This window comes from Heloderma suspectum, chromosome 1 (assembly GCF_057233095.1).
Source record: "Heloderma suspectum isolate Gila_16-S chromosome 1, 16-S_ref, whole genome shotgun sequence".
Lineage (NCBI taxonomy): Eukaryota > Metazoa > Chordata > Lepidosauria > Squamata > Helodermatidae > Heloderma > Heloderma suspectum.
In genome coordinates, this window is record NC_139458.1 from 414,606,907 (window position 1) to 414,627,255 (window position 20,349).

Sequence of the window (20,349 nt, forward strand, 5' to 3'; positions counted from 1 at the left end):
CTCCAAAACAAAAATACACTCTTTTGAATGCAAACAAGGATGGTGCTGGAGGGCAGCACTTCATTTTGAAGCATGTCAGCCTCCCAATAAGAATCAAATAATTTTAAACATCTTAATAAAATAAAAATCTGGTGGGGCAGGGAGCTTGATGGGTATCAAAAAAGGTATCCGTGGGCCCTGGAAACCCCAGCTTAGCTCCTATTTTTAGAAGGCTACAGAGGTGGCAAGATTTGGCTAAAATGGGGGGGGGGGGGCGGAAGAGTGTGGAGCTTGTGGATTTCATTAAAGGCCCTCTACCTTTCCCCTCATAAATCAAGCTCTGGCGTATCAGCAATTTCTGCATTGCTGTGACCAAGTCCTTTGTATGGAGTTCACTTGTAATCATTTAAAAAATGAGCCCCTACTAATTGGTGTACAGTGTTCTCCTAAGCACAGTTATTTGTGAAGTGCCGCATTACCTCCACAGAGCCCCCATTTAATGCTCACAGACAGAAGATCCCACGGAGCCTTATAAGGCTGGTATCTTGTGTACCTTTTAGAACTGTCATCTGACAAACCCTCATCTTGGGTATAGGGCAAGAGTTGCTTTCTAAGACATATACCAACTTCACAGTGTAAATGATGGAATTGCCTTCTCTGAGGAGAAAAAAAGGATCCCATTTTTTCCTCCAGTGTATATGTCTAATCTTTGATGATGCATGTTTCCTCTAGTAAAATAATGTTCACCCCTATCCCCTCCCCCCTGCTACACATTTTTTTTGTTAAGCCTTCAAATTGAATTGAGTGAAGATGATGGTTTGCAGGGTAGGAGAGATCACCAGCCAAGTCTTGACTGTATAAATATATCGGCACTATTTTTAGCCCACTGCAGCTATTATGGGGCTCCAGGAAGCTCTCCCATGAACCCTTATTCTCAGTATGGATTCATACATGAGTGAATCATGCAGCAGCAGCTATAAAATGTATTGTTGGTATTTCTAACTACATGGAGAACTAGTTGTAAACTCCAGATATGCGCTATTTCTGAGCTGCCTGGGTCATTGTAGCTCCGAGCTTATACAATTGAACACTAGAATTTTTTTTCACATGCTGAAAATCCATGTGGTTTATGGACATAAGAATCAAATCTAAGTTGAAGCCAATGCAGGATCACGCTGGCCTCTGGCTTTGTAGGTTACAAACTGCAGCATTATGATGAAGGAAGAGTACCTTGCTGAAGTGTATGGAAATTCCCATCCCACTGGGAATTGGGTACATGGGAATCAGATGATGAAGAGGAAGACAAAGGCTGCAGGAAAAGGCACTGCTCAAGGCAAAGAGTTGTTTCTGATAGGGGTGCCTGGAGTAGAGAAAGCTGAGACTCGGTGTTTGACACATGAAAATTGCCTGCTGGTCCCAGCTCAGAAGTGGATTGATTTAGGCTATCATGGTCTAGGATGTCGTTTAAGATGTTGGTGATGATTTCTTCATCCACAGAGAGTTCCTCAGGGAAATCCGGAGTTTCATTAATCCCCCAGCACTGTCTAGGTACCATACTGATGTCCTCAGCAGGTCGTCCAGGCCACAGAGGGATGCTGGGAGGCTCCTGGGGTGTTTGCTTTGCATACTGAGAGAAAATTTCAGCCAAAGAATGGATTTGTTCAGCCAGCACACTGATGGCCCATCTGTCTGGATCAGGACTTGAACCCACTGTTGGGAACATTCCTGTGGGTGGTCTCTCTTCACATAATGAAGAAAAGTCTACAGAAGGGCTACTCTCAGGGCAGAATGCACTTTCTGGGAAACAGAGAGCACAAGGGCTCAATGGGGACAGCCTGTCCACTCTGCCTGGGCAGGAGGGACTCTTGTGCCAGCCAGCAGGGAAGAAGGGAAATCTGGTTTCTTGAGAGGACTGCAGGGTGGCTGCATCGGCCCTCATGCTAGGGACAGGCAACCTATTTGGAAATGGAGGCTGGAGGGAAGCAGGGAGCATCTTCTCTTCTTCAGAAGTATCAAGAAGTTGGGAGGGATTGTACTTGAGTGCCCTGACTTTGGCTGATGCTGGTTCTTGACAGAAAAGGCTGACTTCATTTGGCTTTGTCTGCTGCTGTATATCTCCAGGGCAGTATCTTAGATCTGGGGTGGTTGGCGAAACAGCTCCGTGCTGGGGGTCTTGACTCTGGATATAGAGGGCTTCTTCCTCCCTGTGGGGAATACAAATAGTCAAGTGTGGACTAGAACAAGCACCTGAACTCATACCAATACAAGAGTTACTGACATTGGCACTTGTAACAAACTTGGGCTTCCCATACCAGTGTAGTCTAACCAAAGTGTTGAGGGCACAAGTGAACTACAAGGTTGTGGAAGATCCTAAGAACACCTTTTAGGGTAGAACATATCACTTGGAAATACTGTAGTACAGAAAACTGAAGAAGCCATTTGTAAAACCAGTGTACATTGGAGCCAATTCAAATTGCAGATATAGGACATGAGGTGTGTTTAGACAGACTAAATGCCAAAGCAAAATGCAAGCATCACCGGTAAAGAAGGCTTCAAACTGGTTTAGCTGTCATAGGCTCTCTTCACACCTTGGTTGTTTAGCAGGATCGTTCTTCTTTAATCACGGGTTTTCACGGGAGCTTTAAATGATGCTGCTGCTCTCCTGTTGCTATCTCACAACTTCCCCTCTCTCTTCCCAGGTTATCTGAGAATGAGGAAAACGCTGCATTTTCTGTGCTTGCTATTGAAATGGCCATTTCGTCCCTTTGTATTTCCCCTTTAGCGCTTTGTCCTGCTTTGTGTGGGCGTGTGCTAGGGGGTGTTGCTGGGCAGTGTTGAATAACATTGTCATGACAACAAGTCAGTAGGAGAGTGGGGGCAGGTCACTGACCACGCTTCCAGTGACCGGTTCTACCTCTCTCCCATTCCACTACGGGTGCTTGAACTGTAAAACGGCTAACCATCCCAAATGCTTCTCCAAGATCCCCCTGAACACAGCAATACTTCTGAATAAACACATTGGCTGTAAGGCTTTCCTTTCCTGGGAGTAAGTGCCATTGAAATCTGTGTGGCTTGCTTCTGAGTAGGCATGCATAGGAGTACACTGTAAATCTACTTAGAGTAGCAGTCTTAAGGTCTCCCATCCCCTTCAATGCACTTACTTTGAACCTCCCCCTCCCATTGACTTTACTGACTGCTTCTTCTCCCTTTTGCTCATCAGATTGATAGGCTTTTTTCCTGCCAGGGTGGATGGGGGAGTCTCCCTTCTCAGTCACACAGGAGAAAGGCTTGACAGTTAGGATTTCAGTGGGTATTAAAAGTGCCTTTTCTCCTACCCTGAATAAATTCATCATGCAGAGCTTGGAATGGTCATTTTTAATGGTTTCTTTTGTGTGCATGCCATTGTTTTAGATAAGGCAGTAATGCTGAGGTGGTTTTCCATAGTACTCCCTCCCACCTAGCCAGGCACTATCCCTTCTCCTAGCCCGCCTTGCAGGGTCGTTGGGAAGCCAGAATAAGGGGGAAGAGCAACAACAGTGAGGGGGGAAACAAGCTGGGTCTAATTAAGGTGTCCCCCGTGAAGTGGTCACCTGGGGGGTGGGGGCTGCTAGGGATGGCTTGGTGCATTGACTGTATACAAGTCCATTTGTGGATTTCTTACTTCTGTAGTTGGGAACCCAGAAATCAGTGTACCCTTCGAATTCAGTAGTGCAAGCAATATACTGCATTTAATTCCATCACACACTGACATAGTTAGCAGGGAAGGACTAGCAGCGCCAGCAACCTTGGGGTAAGCCATCAAGAAGACTCTCTCTACAAAGTTGGAGGAAGGAGGGGACCAGCTCCCATAGCCCACTATCCAGGTCACTGGAAGGGCTTCCGACTTCCCTCCTGCTGTGGAGCAGCGGAGGGACAGGCAGAGCCATCAGTCATGTTATAGGAACCAATGATCAGGGGAGGGGAGGCGGCATGGGGCCAGCAGCCCCCTTCTGTCCTGATTGTTCCATGCAGTTCCACGCAGCCATGAAAAGGTATAGAGCAGAGGGATGCACTATGAGAGATGCCTGTGTACAGGGCCAGCGTAAATCCCGGAAAGGATCTGGAATCAAAAGGACCAGTTTGTAGTGGGATAAAATGCCAGGTGTGAAGAGAGCCATAGCTTCTGCCAAGGAGCTGTTGGAATTGCAGTTTTGTGAAGGTAATGAAACTTCTTTCGGAGGTCCCCGGCTGCAGCAGCCAGTAGGGGCCACCGTTATCTCTATTTCAAAGAATAACAGCTCCCCAAGTTCTGTGAAGATAAAAACAAGCTTCGCTTTTCAGCTTATTTTTAGTACACACATATTAAGAGGATATGGGGTTAAATTACACCACCATTTTTTGATGGTACAAACCAGCCATTCACCGGGGGTGCAGGGAGGATTTGTCCCCAAGATCTTCCCCAAACAAGTAGTCAGCAACCACTCACCAGCACACTGCCAATATTAATAAGTATGATGGTTGTTCTACCATGGCCTGGTTCTTTTATGACCTAATATTGGCAATATAGTCATTGATAAAACTGGCCCCTTGTGCTAGGCTCAGTACAAAACAAGACCTGAAGAACTTCCCTGCGGTAGGTTCTCCTGTTACTCTGTTGGAATGATCTGCATGTCTTCCTGATACTAGGAAGCACAGGAATGCTCACCCATGCTAGATCCTGGCAAGGCCACTATCCTCCACCTTAGGATCCAGTTGCTAGATTTGCCAGATCACAGTCCAGAGATTTAGGGCATCTCTCCACCAGCCTAAAATCCTACATTTAAAATGGGGCTTTCTGCTTCTGTTTTCAATGCAGGATCACAACAACTCCCTTTTTCACATGCTTCCTTTCCCCCCACCCACTTCCCCCTCCTTCTCCCCATATCTGAGTCTTCCATTATCTTTCATTGATCTCACTCCTCTTCTTGCTGCTTTTACTCTTTTCACAGAGGAAACTGAAGTGGAACACAATGGGGTAATTTGATAGCTCATTATCTGTGATCTATTTAAAAACAGAACAAAGGGCATTTAGTGCAGGAGAATGCACCTTGAATGATCTATTTAAAAACAGAACAAAGGGCATTTAGTGCAGGAGAATGCACCTTGAATGATCGCCTTGAATGATCATGGCGTAATGAAAAGAGCCCGCAAACTTCTGTGAAGGAGCAATCTCAACTGCAGGATAAAAGCTCTGTGTGAAGGAGCCCATGAGTGTCTTTACATTCCCCAATGGCTTCTTTCACCCATTCCTCTTCATCCCCACCACTTCATGCTATCTGCTGCCCCATGTGCAGCACACCTGGATACATGTTCATTACAGGGGGTGCAGGATGGAGGTGGGCGCTATAACTTCCTTTCATTTAAGCATATATTTATTTTTATGTATTTATATAAAATATTTCTTGGCTGTCTTTCAGCACAGAAGACCTCCCAAAGTGGTGTACAGCAATAAAACACATAAAAACCGTATGATATTAAAAGCAATAAAAATACAATAAAAACACTAAGAACACAGTAAAAACAACAAAAACAACAACAAGACCAGCAATAAAAGAGCAACAAAAATGGCAATAACAGCTATCATATTAGGAAATGGCCAGAGAAAAGTGGTATGTTTTCAAGGCCTTCTTAAAAACCTGCAATGGTGGAGCATGGTGGACCCCCATGACAACTTATTCCAGAGGTGTGGGGCCACTGCAGAGAGGCCCCCCTCATGTGTGGTCACCTACCTAACTGACCTCATAGCTAGGCAAATAAGAAGGGCCTCTCTCTCTCGCTCGCTCTCTCCCTAAACAGTGTTTTAGCTCTAATTATAAGAGTGTTTAATTTTTTTAAAGTGATAAAACGGCATCCACTGTACAGGTAATACTGAAGAGTAGCAATAGGTTGCCTGCTGATATGTCATTGCACACATCAAAACATTATGTTCTTTTTCTTTTCTTGAAAGTTGAATTTTCTGCATTCTGGAATAGTTGGAAGAACCACAGAGAAAATGCAAGAAGACAGTGATTAGGTGACAGTGTCACGTAGATGCCCCATATGAAGTAAGTTAAGGAAACATGGCAATTTCAAACTAAACACTTAGTGTGGAAGCTCCCGCAAACCCCCTGGGGGTGGGGAACTTGTGGTTCTCCGGATGTTCTGGCCTACAACTCCCATTGTCCCTCACCATTGGCTATGCTGGCTAGGTCTGATGGAAGTTGTAGATCAAAACATCTGGAGGGCCATACGTTGCCCACCCCGATCTATGCAGTGAATGCCTTTACCTGAGGATGTGGTTGCTGCAAGTGATCAGCTCTTGTCCCTTTCCATTCTCTCTTATTGCAATGACTTGCACCCAGGCCCAGCTGAAGTCCTTGCAAAGCAGCCGGACTACAACATGCCAGTCGTGTCTCCCAGCATCATGCACTGAAATTACAAAAATGAGAAATGACAATTCAGCACAGGAAGTCCATCTAAATAGAGCCAAACAGAATGCCATATAACTGGAGGAACAGAGCCTAGACTAAGCTGAAATCAGTACCAGTTTTATATTGACAAAGGTCACAAACAGCCTACATGGACTTAATCCTGCATCCCAAAGGCTACCTCACACAGTTTTGCCTTATAATACTTCCAAAGCATGCTCAGGTTTGGAATTTGGCACACCTGCGGTGATAATACTTCAGATTACCACTTTTCCTAAGCATTCAAAGCATTTCACATGCATTATCTCAATAATCCTCACAACAGCTCCATAGGGCAGGCCAGAGGTATAATCCCCACTATTGTAGATGAGCCAAGGCCAAGAGACAGGGGCCTGTCCAAAAGCAGTCAGAAAGTGTAAGGCAGACCTGAAGTATGAATTGGGATGTCTAGCTCCAGAGCTCATGCTCTCAACCACTGCATTACACCAGAGCCATATTAGCACAGCTATGAGCATTATTTGACATGTATTTAATGCCAGCAGTGTTCTAGGTGCTGTGCAGAATGTAGAAGTGTTGCAGAGGCCTTGCAGCCTACACAAGATGAACAAAACAGGGGTGGATGGAGAAGTCAGGGATGATGAAAAGGAGGGGTTTGGGGGGAGTTATTTATTTTAAAATATTTTATCCCACCTGTCATGTAAAACATATCCAGGCAGGCAGTGTACAAGATAAAAACCATAAAATAAAAATATACAATATAACTGAAACAGAGCCAGTGGCTTTCAGAAAACAAACAAAAACTCAGAATGACAGGCATTACATATGATCAAAATAAAATTGTCTTCAACATGTGCCTGAACTGCCTCAGAGTCAGTACATATTTTATTTATGGGGGTGGGGTGGGCATATTTCAGAGAGTGGATGCCACCACTGAAAAGGCCCTCTTTCCAGTGGTCACCAGATGGACATGTGCAGGATGTGACACAACCAGGAGGGCCTTTGATGATGATGGCAGCGGACAGGCAAGTCTATATGTGAGAAGGCAGGTATCCTGGTCCCAAGTTGTTTAGGGGATTTATTACCAAATTTGGCCCAGTAGCAAATTGGCAGCCAGTGCAGTTCAGTGGTGTTATAATTTAATTTAAGGTATTGGGTAGTTCAGGGAAGAACTTGCTGAACATATTAGTTTCAAGTAGTAATATATGGTATCTTTTTTAGTGTTGAAAGTATCTCTCATACGTTATCTCAGTAATCCATACAACAGCGAGGTCAGTCGGTCATACAAGGGGCTATGGCTGGGAGAATAGTAACTTGCTCAAGGCTACCTAGTGAGTACATGGTTGAACAGATTTAAACAAATCTCACACTCTTACGGTGCAATCTTGTGGATATCTCTCATAATACTAGAATCCAAGGCCATCCCATGAAGCTGATTGGGGGGAGATTCAGGACAGATAAAAGGAAGTACTTCTTCACACAGCACATAGTTAAACTATGGAATTCACGACCACAAGATATAGTGATGACCACCAATTTGGATGGCTGTAAAAGAGGGTTGGACAAATTCCTGGAGGAGAAGGCTATCAATGGCTACTAGGCGTGATGGCTTTGTGCTCCCTCTGGTACCAGAGGCAGTATGCCTATGTGCAGCAGTTGCTGGAGAACATGGGCGGGAGGGTGCTGTTGCGCTCGTGTCCTGTTTGTGGGTTCCTCGTCGACAGCTGGTTGGCCACTGTGTGAACACAATGCTGGACTAGGTGGATCCTTGGTCTGATCCAGCATGGCTCTCCTTATGTTACTATATTTACTCAGAAGTAAATTCCACTCTGTTCAGTAGGATTTATTCCCCTGTAAGTGTGCACAGAATTGTAGTCTTAGCCAATACATTACACCAGCAAGCAACAGAATGGCAGATCTAGGATTTGACTATGGATGGGGAACCTCTGATGAGCCTCGTGTGGCGCAGAGTGGTAGGCTTGCAGAGCCTTCGTGAACTAGTATAAAGCCCGTGTCGCCATGGGCACTAGTAGTCGGAGAATGATTGGATGAAAATATGCTTGGCTGCTTCCCTTGTGACTGGAAGAACTTTCAGGGGGCATTTCCTTCTTTCCCTCCCTCTTGCTCTCTCAGCGTTCCAGTTATGCCCCGCATCAGCTTCCCTTCAATGAGCACCCCAATAATACCACCTCTTCCCACTACATTAAAGCAAGCCTCCCCTCCAGCAAAGCAAACCCCTCCCTCTCATTCACCCACACATTTAGCCTCCCTCTTTCCAATAAGAACCCACTCCTATTACATGAAAGCACAGGGAGACCAACCCCTCCTCCCTTGCAGGGAAAGGGGGTGTCCAAGCCCCCACCCAAGAAGCCCCACCCCTACCTTCACCTGGGTCTGAAACACAAAAGGTGAGATGGGGGGGGGAATGCTACCTTTCTCTCACCCGCCCTGAGTCAGAGCTATCCAATATGGCACCAGTCTTGCACCCCCTCTACTCCTACCACATCACCCTGCCCACTACCGCACCAACACACACATACACACACAATTACACAAACCCCACCAGTGCACAGGGCATCACTATTATGGGAGGAGCAGCAGCAGCTGCTCCCTCCTCAGTCTCTGATTCATCCTACTCAAAACAATACAATGGGTGGGGGGAGCATGGCCATTGCCCTTAGCAACTGCCCTGAGGCCTAGCAGCACCCTGTGAAGGAAAACGAATAAAAACAAACCCAAACAGAAAAAAGGAAAGCAGGAGGATGCAGGTAATGGAGGTCAAAAACACGTGATGTCAGATCAGGCACTGTTTGGCATGTTCTTTTTAAAAAGATCATTTAGCATTACGTTAAGTTTCAGGTTGAAAATACATGATGTCAGATCAGGCGCTGTTTTGTGCGGAGCAAAGAAAGTGGCACTGAACTATAGAGCAATAGGAGACTGTTTGGTGTGGAGCAAATAAACATACTGTTTTTCTATTAAAGATTACAGGTTTGAACGTTTTTGAAGTTTCAAAATTTTCTGCATGTCTACACCGCTCAAGCTTCAGTTTAAAAAAAAATGAGCAAAATTGGTTTGGCAGATCTCTAGTAATAAGCCTTACATTACCGTATTCTTATATAAGATTCCCCCAGGGGGCAGGGAGCCAAATGACATCACATGTCATTGTCACAGCCCCTGATATCATTTGATCCACAGAGAGCTTGGTGGGGGGCATCTGGCCCTGCACACTGATTCAGTTCCCCAACCTTGGATTTGACTCTAGTCTACAACCTAGGGGTTGTGTTGTTATATCATTAATCATCATGGGCATTTCTATATGAGGGTTTTATCCCGCATCTTTACTGAGGCTTCTGCTTCTGGATTCTTTGAGGGTTTAAGTTTGGCTCCTTTAGCTGTGCTTTTTTCCAGGAGTTTCTTTCTCTGCCTTTCTATATGTTTCACTAGACTGCAGAATTGGGCAATTACACAAGACTTTCGTTCCACCATTTCTAACTAATACCAGACTTTCCTCCTTAGAAAAAACCCAATGATAATGGTTGCAAAGCATGGGAAAGGCCCTGGAGGATGACAACATCATGTAAAGGACCCATAAATTACCGTGAGTGAGCAATCATGAGCACACAATAAAAGCCTCATGTAGAAAGGTTCCATATGTGTGAGGAGGAGGATCTGGACTGGGAAGAGGGGATGGACCCTCTCCAGTGACTCCCAGCCTTGGGCCCCCAAATGTTGGACTACAACTCCCATCATCCCCAGCCATAAGTGTTTAAGGGAGTTGTCATCCAAAATATCTGGGGATCCAAAGTGGGGAACCACTGCTCTAAACCCATCACTGGGCCCACATCTGGTATAGCATAATTGTGTGATCATGCCTTCACTTCTAGATCTAGGGAAGCAAACTTTTCTCTTCTACCTCCCCTGTGATTAGTCTGTCCCAGGCACGTCACTCACTCAGGGTCCTGTGCATCTCTGCAGCTCTTCCAGTATCCTCAGGATGTAGGAGATTGTACCAAGACTGGCCAATCAGCTCTTCTTTCTGATAACCAAGATGGTAAATAACACTGATATGGGGGGAAAAACAACATAGGCGAGTTTAATCAATAATATCTTGAAGAGTTATCCATTGTGAAGTAGGGAAACACAACACCAACTGATTCATTTAGGGTGCAGTCCTATGCATGTTTAGACAGAAAAAAGTCCCACAACTCTCACCATGCCCCAGCCAACCATGCTAGCAAGGCAATGCTGGGAGTTGTAGGACTTTTTTCTGTCTAAACAAGCGTAGGATTGCTCCCTTATGTGTTTTAATTATAATGTTGTACTTTATTATCGTTAGCCACCTTGAGCACTATTTTTAGTGGAAAAGAGGGATATAAATTTAATAAATGAAAAGAAACAAACTGCATAGCAATAGTGAGAAAAGCCATTAACCAGAATAGGGATGCCAACTTTTCCCCCCCCTGGACTCTGCTTCTATATGTCTAATAGGAGTGTGATCTTCAAACATTAGCTGGTCTCCATGTTATGAAAAGCTTCAGGTGCTAGTGACTCCAGATCAAAACAAAGGAGCAACCCACACTTGTTTTTTCCTATCGTTTGCTCTCATCCAGAATGGCCTTCTGAAATGCACAAAGAGCAGATTTTTCTTACTTTTCAGTAGTCTCTGCAACCTTCATATCCAGTGTGTGCCAGCTCCGGAATGAGAAGCGCTGGGAAGCACCATCCCCGTCTTCCAAGACACTTGCAACAGGAGCGCAGAAGGCAACAAAAGTCAAAGCAGGAGAGAAGGAAGTCAGCTGTGTGTCAAGCATGAGAAATCTGCCTCGCAGGCACATAGGACGGTTCCTTCCATACCGTACCCGAAAGACTCTTGAGGTGCGCATTTCAGTGGTGAACTCAATTTCTGCAGAGGGGAGAGAGAGAGGATACTTGAAGCTCAAAGCCACACTGAGGTTTGTGGTGGAGGCTGAAGTGAGGTATTACCTTTGCAGGGGCCCTCAAAGACCATTCAATCTCTACGTAGCCCAAGTTCAAATTTCAACTGGTGGACTTGGTAGGTTATTTCTTTAAAAAAATTTATAGGCCACCTATTAGGGGAAACCATCCCAAGGCACCATAAAACATTAAAACCATTAAACACAATAAAGCAATGATAAATCCATGAGAATAAAATATCAGAATACAACGATTAAGAAAAGCTTTTTTCCACTAAAGATATTATGTAGGAAAAATGTGCATATTTTGCCATGTTTGAACAGAGCCATGACTCTTCACCACTGGGAAGTGAATCCCCCAGGGCATGTTTCCATGCTATCAGCTTCACTTTGTTTGCAACTTTGTTGCGATGTTTCCCCAATCACATCTTCTCCTTATCCTGTTTAAACAGCCCTTAAAGACCTGGCTTATCATTGCTGTAGTCTGGGGCTCTGTGCTGTTTCCACTGAGCTCTAATCAAATTATTTTCTTGATGGCTGAGTGGAGTCTGGGTTGGGTCTGATTACCTCATCAGTGTTCCTGCCTCTTCAGCGGTGTTTCCAGGACAAGGAAAGGAAAAGCTAATGGAGGAGTACCAGATTTTAAAAAAGGGAATCAGCTTTGCTGTGCAGAGAGGCTTCCCCCCTCTCCCCCCCTCTCTCCTTTCCCCTGAAATTCCAGATGCACCTGCATTTTAGGAGCATGCCTCATCAAGCACAATGGGAGTTACTTCCAAGTACACACACATTTGCTTGTACTGGGAATGTGTGTGTGTGTGTGTGTGTGAGAGAGAGAGAGATAACACAAAGAGCGAAACCAGCCCCCATTTTAACCCAAAGAACCTCATTGACCACAATGGGAGTTACTTCTGATGAGACAGTAATGGGTTTGTTGGGGGAAAGAGAGCAGTAAACACAAAGACAGAAAGCAGCCCCCATTGTAACCCACAGGATATCTATACCGAAGCTGTGAAGTACTTTTTTCCTAAGGCAATTCATCAGAGCCTCGAGATCCCACTTGGTGGCTTAATCGAATTTAATAATTGGGCTTAAAAGTGTGCCATTTCCATTGAGGGGGAATCTGTGTAAGTTCTGATAAAACCCTATGAAGAGAGACTGAAAGAACTGGGCATGTTTAGCCTGGAGAAGAGAAGACTGAGGGGAGATATGAGAGCGCTCTTCAAGTACTTGAAAGGTTGTCCCAGAGAAGAAGGCCAGGATCTCTTCTTGATCATCCCAGAGTGCAGGACACGGAATAATGGGCTCAAGTTACAGGAAGCCAGATTCCGGCTGAACATCAGGAAAAACTTCCTGACTGTAAGAGCAATACGACAATGGAACCAATTACCTAGGGAGGTGGTGGGCTCTCCCACACTGGAGGCGTTCAAGACGAGGCTGGACAGCCATCTGTCAGGGATGCTCTGATTTGGATTCCTGCATTGAGCAGGGGGTTGGACTCGATGGCTTTGTAGGCCCCTTCCAACCCTACTATTCTATGATGTGGGCATTCACAGGCAAGCCTCATTGACCGCAGTGGGAGTTACTTCTGAGGAGACACTAATGGGTTTGTTGTGGGAAAGAGACCGAAACCAGCCCCCATTTTAATGCACAGGATCTCTATATGGAAGCTGTGAAGGAGTTATGTCCTAAGGCAATGGACCGGAGCCTCAAGATTACACTTAATCGCATTTAGGGAATTGTGCTTTGATATGTGCTGTGTCAATTGAGGGGCTTCTCTGTTATTTCTGTGGTCATTGAGAGGGCAAGCCTCATTCAGCACAATGGGAGAAAATACCCCTTGACTGGGTCATGGGCTGTGTTCTAGTGCTTATTTTCAATGATGTTTTAAAAGTTGGTCATGTGATGAAACTTCCAGAAAACAGGGAGGGAAAGGGTTGGATCACTGAGGTCAGAGTGACACACCCACAAAGTTCCCCTCTACTCAGCACTGGTAAGGCCTCATCTGGAGTACTGTGTCTAGTTCTGGCCACCGCACTTTAAGAAGGATGCAGACAAGCTGGAGAGGGTTCAGAGGAGGGCAACGAAGATGATCAGGGGACTGGAAACAAAGCCCTATGAGGAGAGACTGAAAGAACTGGGCATGTTTAGCCTTGAGGAGACTGAGGGGAGATATGATAGCGCTCTTGAAAGGTTGTCACAGAGAAGAAGGCCAGGATCTCTTCTCGATCATCCCAGAATGCAGGACACGGAAGAATGGGCTCAAGACTATAACCAGTCTCAGAAGAAGCGGTTTTTCCACACTAAAATGCAGGGCTGGTGCTGAATGGCCACGACGTCACGGAAACACAGAGACCTCACCGTGCAGCCAGGTTGGAGTAAATCGCTGGTGGAAACACAGTCCCAGAAATCTTCGCACATGTATCTAACTCATGTGTCTTGTCATTTAGGGCTGCCAACATTTGAACTGGCCCTTTTTAAACAGAAATTGATCAGCAATTAGCAGGTGTCAGGCGATGCTAGATTATCTTTATGCTGTGAATAAAGCTTCACCTGCCTGATTTCTGCACATAACATTGCTTTAAAGGACCAAGAGCAGGCTATGATAATATTTTTTTCTGATTAGTTGGTAACTCTACTCTCCTTCTATGAATCTCAGTCCATCTTCCCTCTGTTACTTCAGTTGCCAACACAAACCCCCAACTCCCATTTTGAAATTTTGCAGGAAAAATCTTGCATTCAACTTGCTGGCCTAGACACTAGGCCTTAGAGAGGTTTTCGGAATAGTACGCCTACTTAAAGCTTTTGTGACTTTAGACTTTGCTGTAAGTTAGCATCACTTTAAAAAGCGAGAAACTGCTGGAAGCAGAGAATTAACACATTTTCAGCTAGAATTTTGGCTGTGCTTAAGAGGAAACAAACATGCTGCCAGTTATTTACGATGTCTTTTGAAGGATTTGCTTTTTATATTTTCTTGTATATAAAGCTACACTTTATGCAAAAAGATCAAGAAGTTTCCCTTTTGCCCTGACTGCTGCTGAAATGTGCTCTCTCCAGAAGATATTGTAATCTCACTAGCTTGATGATACCCATTTCTTTTTCCCCATGGGGCAAGAAACAACTAGGGAAGTATGGATTTGGGGTGTGGTAAACAGCCAGAGGGGGAATAGGGTTGGGCAGTTAACTTTCCTCCCTGGTCCTCTACATTTACAGTTTCAGTAGCTGGTTTTTTGTTTGTTATTTGGTTAATTAAAAAAGTAGGGTAAAACATGTGCAACTGAGTATCATGTACAGCTTTGGCCTCATCCCTGAGTAGATATTGTCCAGAAACAGCGGTTAAGAGAGTGGAAGGCAAGAGAGAATGACTGGGGTGGGTGGGGAGATCTCAGTAATACTAATATAGAACTGATGTCATAGAAACATTGTGGGGTGGTCTCATAAGATGATAGATGAAGGATTTGTCACTCAGTTCCATGTTGTTTGTCTGGAAGAGAGATGGTCAGAGGATTTTCCTCTTATTCCCAACTTGCCATTTGGGTCACGCAAACTGGTAATGAAAGAAGCAGCAGTCCCAACGCATCTGTAGGGTGTCAGGTTGGGAAAGTCTCATTTAAAGAAACAACCGTTCCAGTATCAACCTGCCAGTGTACTGACATATTCATTTAATCTGCTGATGCTCTTCTCTGGATGCCCGTCATTAGATATGAGATAAATGGCGACCAGAGAGACGACATTTCCAGCTGTGGCACCCTGTTTGTGGAACTTCCTCTCCAAAAGAGCTCAACTGGCATCTCATTTATTATAATTCAGATACTAGGTTAATACTTTGTTTTGTCCACCCAGGCTTTTTAGATATGTTGGCTGGTTTTAATTTTACTCCGTATTCTGTTGTTTTACTCTAGTATTTATTTGTTTGTTTGTTTGTTTGGACCCTTTCTACCAAAAAATGGCACTTACAGCAGATTACAGAAACAATTAAAACTGATTAAGGGGGCAATCCTATCAGGATAGGCAGCTGCCTCTGAACTCGGAGGCAACCACCTATCCAATGCAAGGCAGGAGCAGCGCAGAGGGGATCTTCCACTCCATGCTTCAGCTGCCCTGCCTTTGCAGCTAGACAGCCAATTTCGGCTGTCTAGCCGCTGGAAGTCGGAGCAGGGGGTGCGGACACCAGATGACGCATAGGAAGTGTTGGAAAAGCATTTCCGCCCTCCCTGCCACTGCCCTGCCCCCAGGAACGCCCATTTTCACAGCTCCATCCTGCTCTTATGAGCGCGGAGCGTGGGGCTGATCTACGCTGCCTACGAGGCAGCGCGAGAGGGCGTGGAGGGCGGTTCCTGGGAACTGAGCTATCCTATGGCCGTCTAGCCGCTGAATAGTGGCCATAGGATTGTGCCCTAAAAGAATAAAAAAAAAATTAAAATATAATAAAACATAACAAGTACATAAAACTGTTATTAAAAACAGCACCCAATCCAGCAGATTTAATAGATGTTGTTCATTTTTAATTATTCTTTTATTTTTAATTTATTCATCACATTTCTATACCACCCAATAGCTGAAACTCTCTGGGCGGTTCACAAAACTTAAAACCATAAAATAAAACAGCAAATAAAACAAAATATAATATTTCATATTTTAAGTATATATATGAGTTAAAATCGCTGGAAGAAACATTAACAATCTCAGATATGCAGATAATACCACTTTGATGGCTGAAAGTGAGGAGGAGCTGAGGAACCTTATGACGAAGGTGAAAGAAGAAAGTGCAAAAGCTGGGTTGCAGTTAAACCTCACAAAAACCAAGATTATGGTAACCAGCTTGATTGATAACTGGCAAATAGAGGGAGAAAACGTGGAGGCAGTGACAGACTTTGTCTTTCTAGGCGCAAAGATTACTGCAGACGCTGACTGCAGCCAGGAAATCAGAAGACATTTACTTCTTGGGAGGAGAGCAATGACAAATCTTGATAAAATAGTGAAGAGCAGAGACATCACACTGACAACAAAGGTCCGCATAGTTAAAGCAATGGTATTCCCCGTAGTAACCTATGGCTGCGAGAGCTGGACCATAAGGAAGGCTGAGCGAAGGAAGACAGATGGTTTTGAACTGTGGTGTTGGAGGGAAATTCTGAGAGTGCCTTGGACTGCAAGAAGATCAAACCAGTCCATACTCCAGGAAAGAAAGCCAGACTGCTCACTTGAGGGAATGATATCAAAGGCAAAAGTGAAGTACTTCGGCCACATCATGAGAAGACAGGATACCCTGGAGAAGATGCTGATGCTAGGGAAAGTGGAAGGCAAAAGGAAGAGGGGCCGACCAACGGCAAGATGGATGGATGATATCCTGGAGGTGACGGGCTCGACCTTGGGGGAGCTGGGGGTGGCGACGGGCGACAGGAAGCTCTGGCGTGGGCTGGTCCATGAAGTCACGAAGAGTCGGAAGCGACTGAACAAATAAACAACAACAACGACTATAAACTACCCTGAAATCAATCAATCAATCTAATCTATCTATTTATTAGATTTATTAGCCGCTCATCTGGCTGGCTACTCGGCCATTATAAGGCGGTACATAATTTTTAGAAAGGAAGCAAGAACAAAGCATTGTTTTAAAAGCAGTGTTCAAGGCTCACTGATGCAAGAGCAAAGGGTGCTGTACTAAGGTATTCCTTTATCAATATACATTTCTTCCAGCTGCAATGGTGTAGTCTCACATGAACATTGATTATCCCCTGGCTTCAAAGACCTTTCCCCAACCCTTCCTGTTCTTACCAGTGCCTGGATGCTGCTGGGCAAAGCAGAGTTTCTCCTGCATGATCCTGCTTGCTGAGCTGTTCAAAAAGTCAAAGATGGAATTGCCATGAGCTAGGAGTTCTACCTGGAAGAAGAGTATGAGAAAACCTCTTACTTACAGTCTTTGGATGATGGCAAGTGACTTGTTTAGCTCTGAAGGCTGTGTTAGAAATATGTGCCATTTTGAAAGGCCTCAGAAATTTTTAAAGGAAACCTGGGGCCTGCAGGATTCCAACAAAAACTGTAGGGGTTGTAAGCTTACTGCCCTGTTTAATAAGAACTTAAGAAGATAAGAAGAGCCATGCTGGATCAGACCAAGGCTCCATCTAGTCCAGCATTCTGTTCACACAGAGGCTGACCAGCTGTCGATGAAAAACCCACAAGCAGAACATGAGTGCAACAGCACCCTCCCACCCACGTTCCCCAGGAACTGGTGTACATAGGCTTACTGCCTCTGATACTGGAGGTAGCATAGAGGCATCAGGACTAGTAGCCATTGATAGCCTTCTCCTCCAGGAATTTTTCTAACTCCCTTTTAAAGCCATCCAAACTGGTGGCCATCGTTACATCCTATGATAGTGGATTCCACAGTTTGACTACATGCTGTGTGAAGAAGTACTTCCTTTTATCTGTCCTGAATCTCCCACCTATCAGCTTCATGGGGTGACTCCAGTTTCTATTATTATGAGAAAGGGAGAAAAATGTCTCCCTATCCACATTCTCTACACCATGCACAATTGTGTACGCCTCTGTCATGTCTCTCCTTACCCTCCTTTCTTCCAAGCTAAACAATCCCAGCTGTTGTAACCTTCCTTCATATGGGAGTTGCTCCAGCCCCTTGATCATTTTAGTTGCCCTTTTCTGCACTTTTTCCAGCTCTATAATATCTTTTTAAAAATCTACTTAGGCACCATAGCATTTAATGCCACTAGTCCTCTGGAGTTTTCCATTACAAACATTTTAGGAACAGAGGCCATTGTGGAGTCATAGAGCACATGCTTTCCACAGAGTAGATCCCAGTCTCAATCTTGGGCACAGGGCTGGGAAGGACCTAAAATTTGACCTTGGAGAGAAGTCACTTGCTGGGGTAGACAGTACTGCAACAGAAGGGCTAACAGTATAATGTAGCTTCATCGTACAAATAAGTAATAATAATAATAATAATAATAATAATAATTTAAACTACTAATATACCGCTTGATATCATAAGATCTCTAACGGGGTTTACATAAAAAATACAAAAAATTCAATATAAAAAACCATGTCAAAACAATAATGAATACATTAAAAACATTACAAAAACTGTAAGTGCAGTGCAATTATAACTCAGGGAAAGCCTGAGTAAGCCTTTAGATGCCTCTGACGCTTGCTGCAGTTTCTGTCTCTCAGACCACATGTGGGAGAGCGTTCTAGAGGGCGGGTGCCACTAGCAAGACTGTCTACTTCTGTGCTGTACTTGACGACAAGCTGTTGGTTGTGAGACGACCAATAAGGCTTCCTTGGAAGATCTGAGGGGTTGATCCATCAGGCTTCTCTCAGGTTCTAATTTCTACACCTGTGCACATAACAAGGCAAACTTCCGTTCGTCACGCCTGTGACATTCTGGGCTTACCACAGAAAAACCAAGGAAGTGGGACACGTTCTCGGAGACATAGGCCAGTTTGCCATTTGCTGTGAGAGCCAGGATGAATCCCGGGAGGGAAAGCAGCAGTTCTGGGTCTAGCAGTGCAACAGCAGCAGCAAGAGGAGTGGCAGGTCCCATCTTATTGTGTGAGCCTGAGGAAATAAGAGGGTGGTACATTGGCCCCACACGTACAGCTTTGTGTGCATGCAACAGAGCAGGGGCTTCCGCTCACTGGCTGAAGGCGAAATGACTCGCTGGCACATCACCTGTCACGCTTGCGTCACTCTCGACCACACAGTCTGAGGACGGCTCTCAGTGCCAGCTCCAGGTTTCTGAGCTCCAGGTTTCTGAGGGTTTCAAGAAAGACTCAATGGACCCCCTCACTCAGAGAGTCAACTTTCTCACCGCTGTTGGTAGCAGCTGCCATTGCTCCACATCCTCTTTCTCATCATTGCTACCACTTGCTCACTGGACGGGCAGAGAGCCAGTGAGCGAGTAGGCAGGGGCCTACCTGTAGAACCTTGAAAGAAAGGTTTTTGCCACCCTCACTCACTGCAGACATCATTCAAAATACATAGTCACTGAGCTCAGCTTGGCGCCCCCCTCAGCTCAGCGCCCTGGGGGACCACCCAGGACCACCCAGCTTGCCCACCCCTAAGGCCGGCCCTGCCTGGCACCATCACCTTTTCCCCAACTACAGATCATTTGGTGACTTCCCAGCTTTTGTGCAGGTTTTTCCTATTTTAAAAGGTTGAAGTGCCTCTCCTAAGGCATAGTTATTGGCAGTGAAAAATGTAAGCTACAATGTGCTGGTATTTTGGCCACAACCCTTTTGCCTTGGCCCCACCCCCCACTGGAACATGGCCCCCAAGAGCTTCTCTGAAATGGAATTTGGCCTTAGGCTAAAAGAGGTTCAACATCCCTGATGTAAATAGTTTATACTTTGTGTGTTTGCTGTGGGAAATGCCAGTGTAAAAAAACAGTTATCTTCAGAGCTTCTTCACATGGAGCTTTTATCCTGCTACTGAGATTGCTCACTCATGGAAGTTTGTGGGTCCTTTTCATGACATCGTCAACCTCCAGGGCTCATCCAGAGGTATTTCCTGGTCATTCCATCTCAAAAAGTTCTGGAAATAATGAACTATCTATTTAAGTTGGGATGTTGCGCTATTAAAACAGCCACTAAATGGCGCTGTTTCATTGAGTTCTATGGAACCTTAAAAATTAAATGCTTCCCCTCTCAGCAATCACGTAGTTGCTGCTGTAAACGCGGAAAGGTTCCACAACGGGAGGACTGTGGATTTTTTCTTTAATGTAAAGGCAGCCTTATAATCTTGCCTGCTGTATAAAGTGTGGAGCCGCCCTGAGTAAAAAGGCAGTTAATGCATGTTATATAAAAAAATGAGATGAAAACATAAAGTGGGGAAACAGGTGTAAACAAAGGTTTTGGGTGCTTCCAAACTGATGGGTCCTAGCACTACCCAATCATTACTCTTCCAGTGTAAGCTACATGCAGTCAGAACTGCAATTTACTTTCCACACTTGGTGGGGGAACGTTATAGTGCCTAGAGTGTATGTCCCACTATGTTTCATC

At 44.9% G+C, this 20,349-nt stretch overlaps 1 protein-coding gene across 1 annotated transcript in view; it reads right to left on the reverse strand.

The window, feature by feature from the left end:
• LOC146360183 (neuronal PAS domain-containing protein 4-like) overlaps positions 1–20,349 on the reverse strand; it is a 46,548-nt gene that overhangs the window by 744 nt on the left and 25,455 nt on the right. The window contains exons 6-11 of the mRNA XM_084822363.1: positions 18,744–18,907; positions 17,111–17,216; positions 11,055–11,307; positions 10,356–10,465; positions 6,264–6,405; positions 1,210–2,183 (exon numbers count right to left, since the gene is read on the reverse strand). Of these exons, the coding sequence (XP_084678489.1) occupies positions 1,210–2,183; positions 6,264–6,405; positions 10,356–10,465; positions 11,055–11,307; positions 17,111–17,216; positions 18,744–18,907 (1,749 nt within the window). The remainder of the gene's footprint in view (positions 1–1,209; positions 2,184–6,263; positions 6,406–10,355; positions 10,466–11,054; positions 11,308–17,110; positions 17,217–18,743; positions 18,908–20,349) is intronic.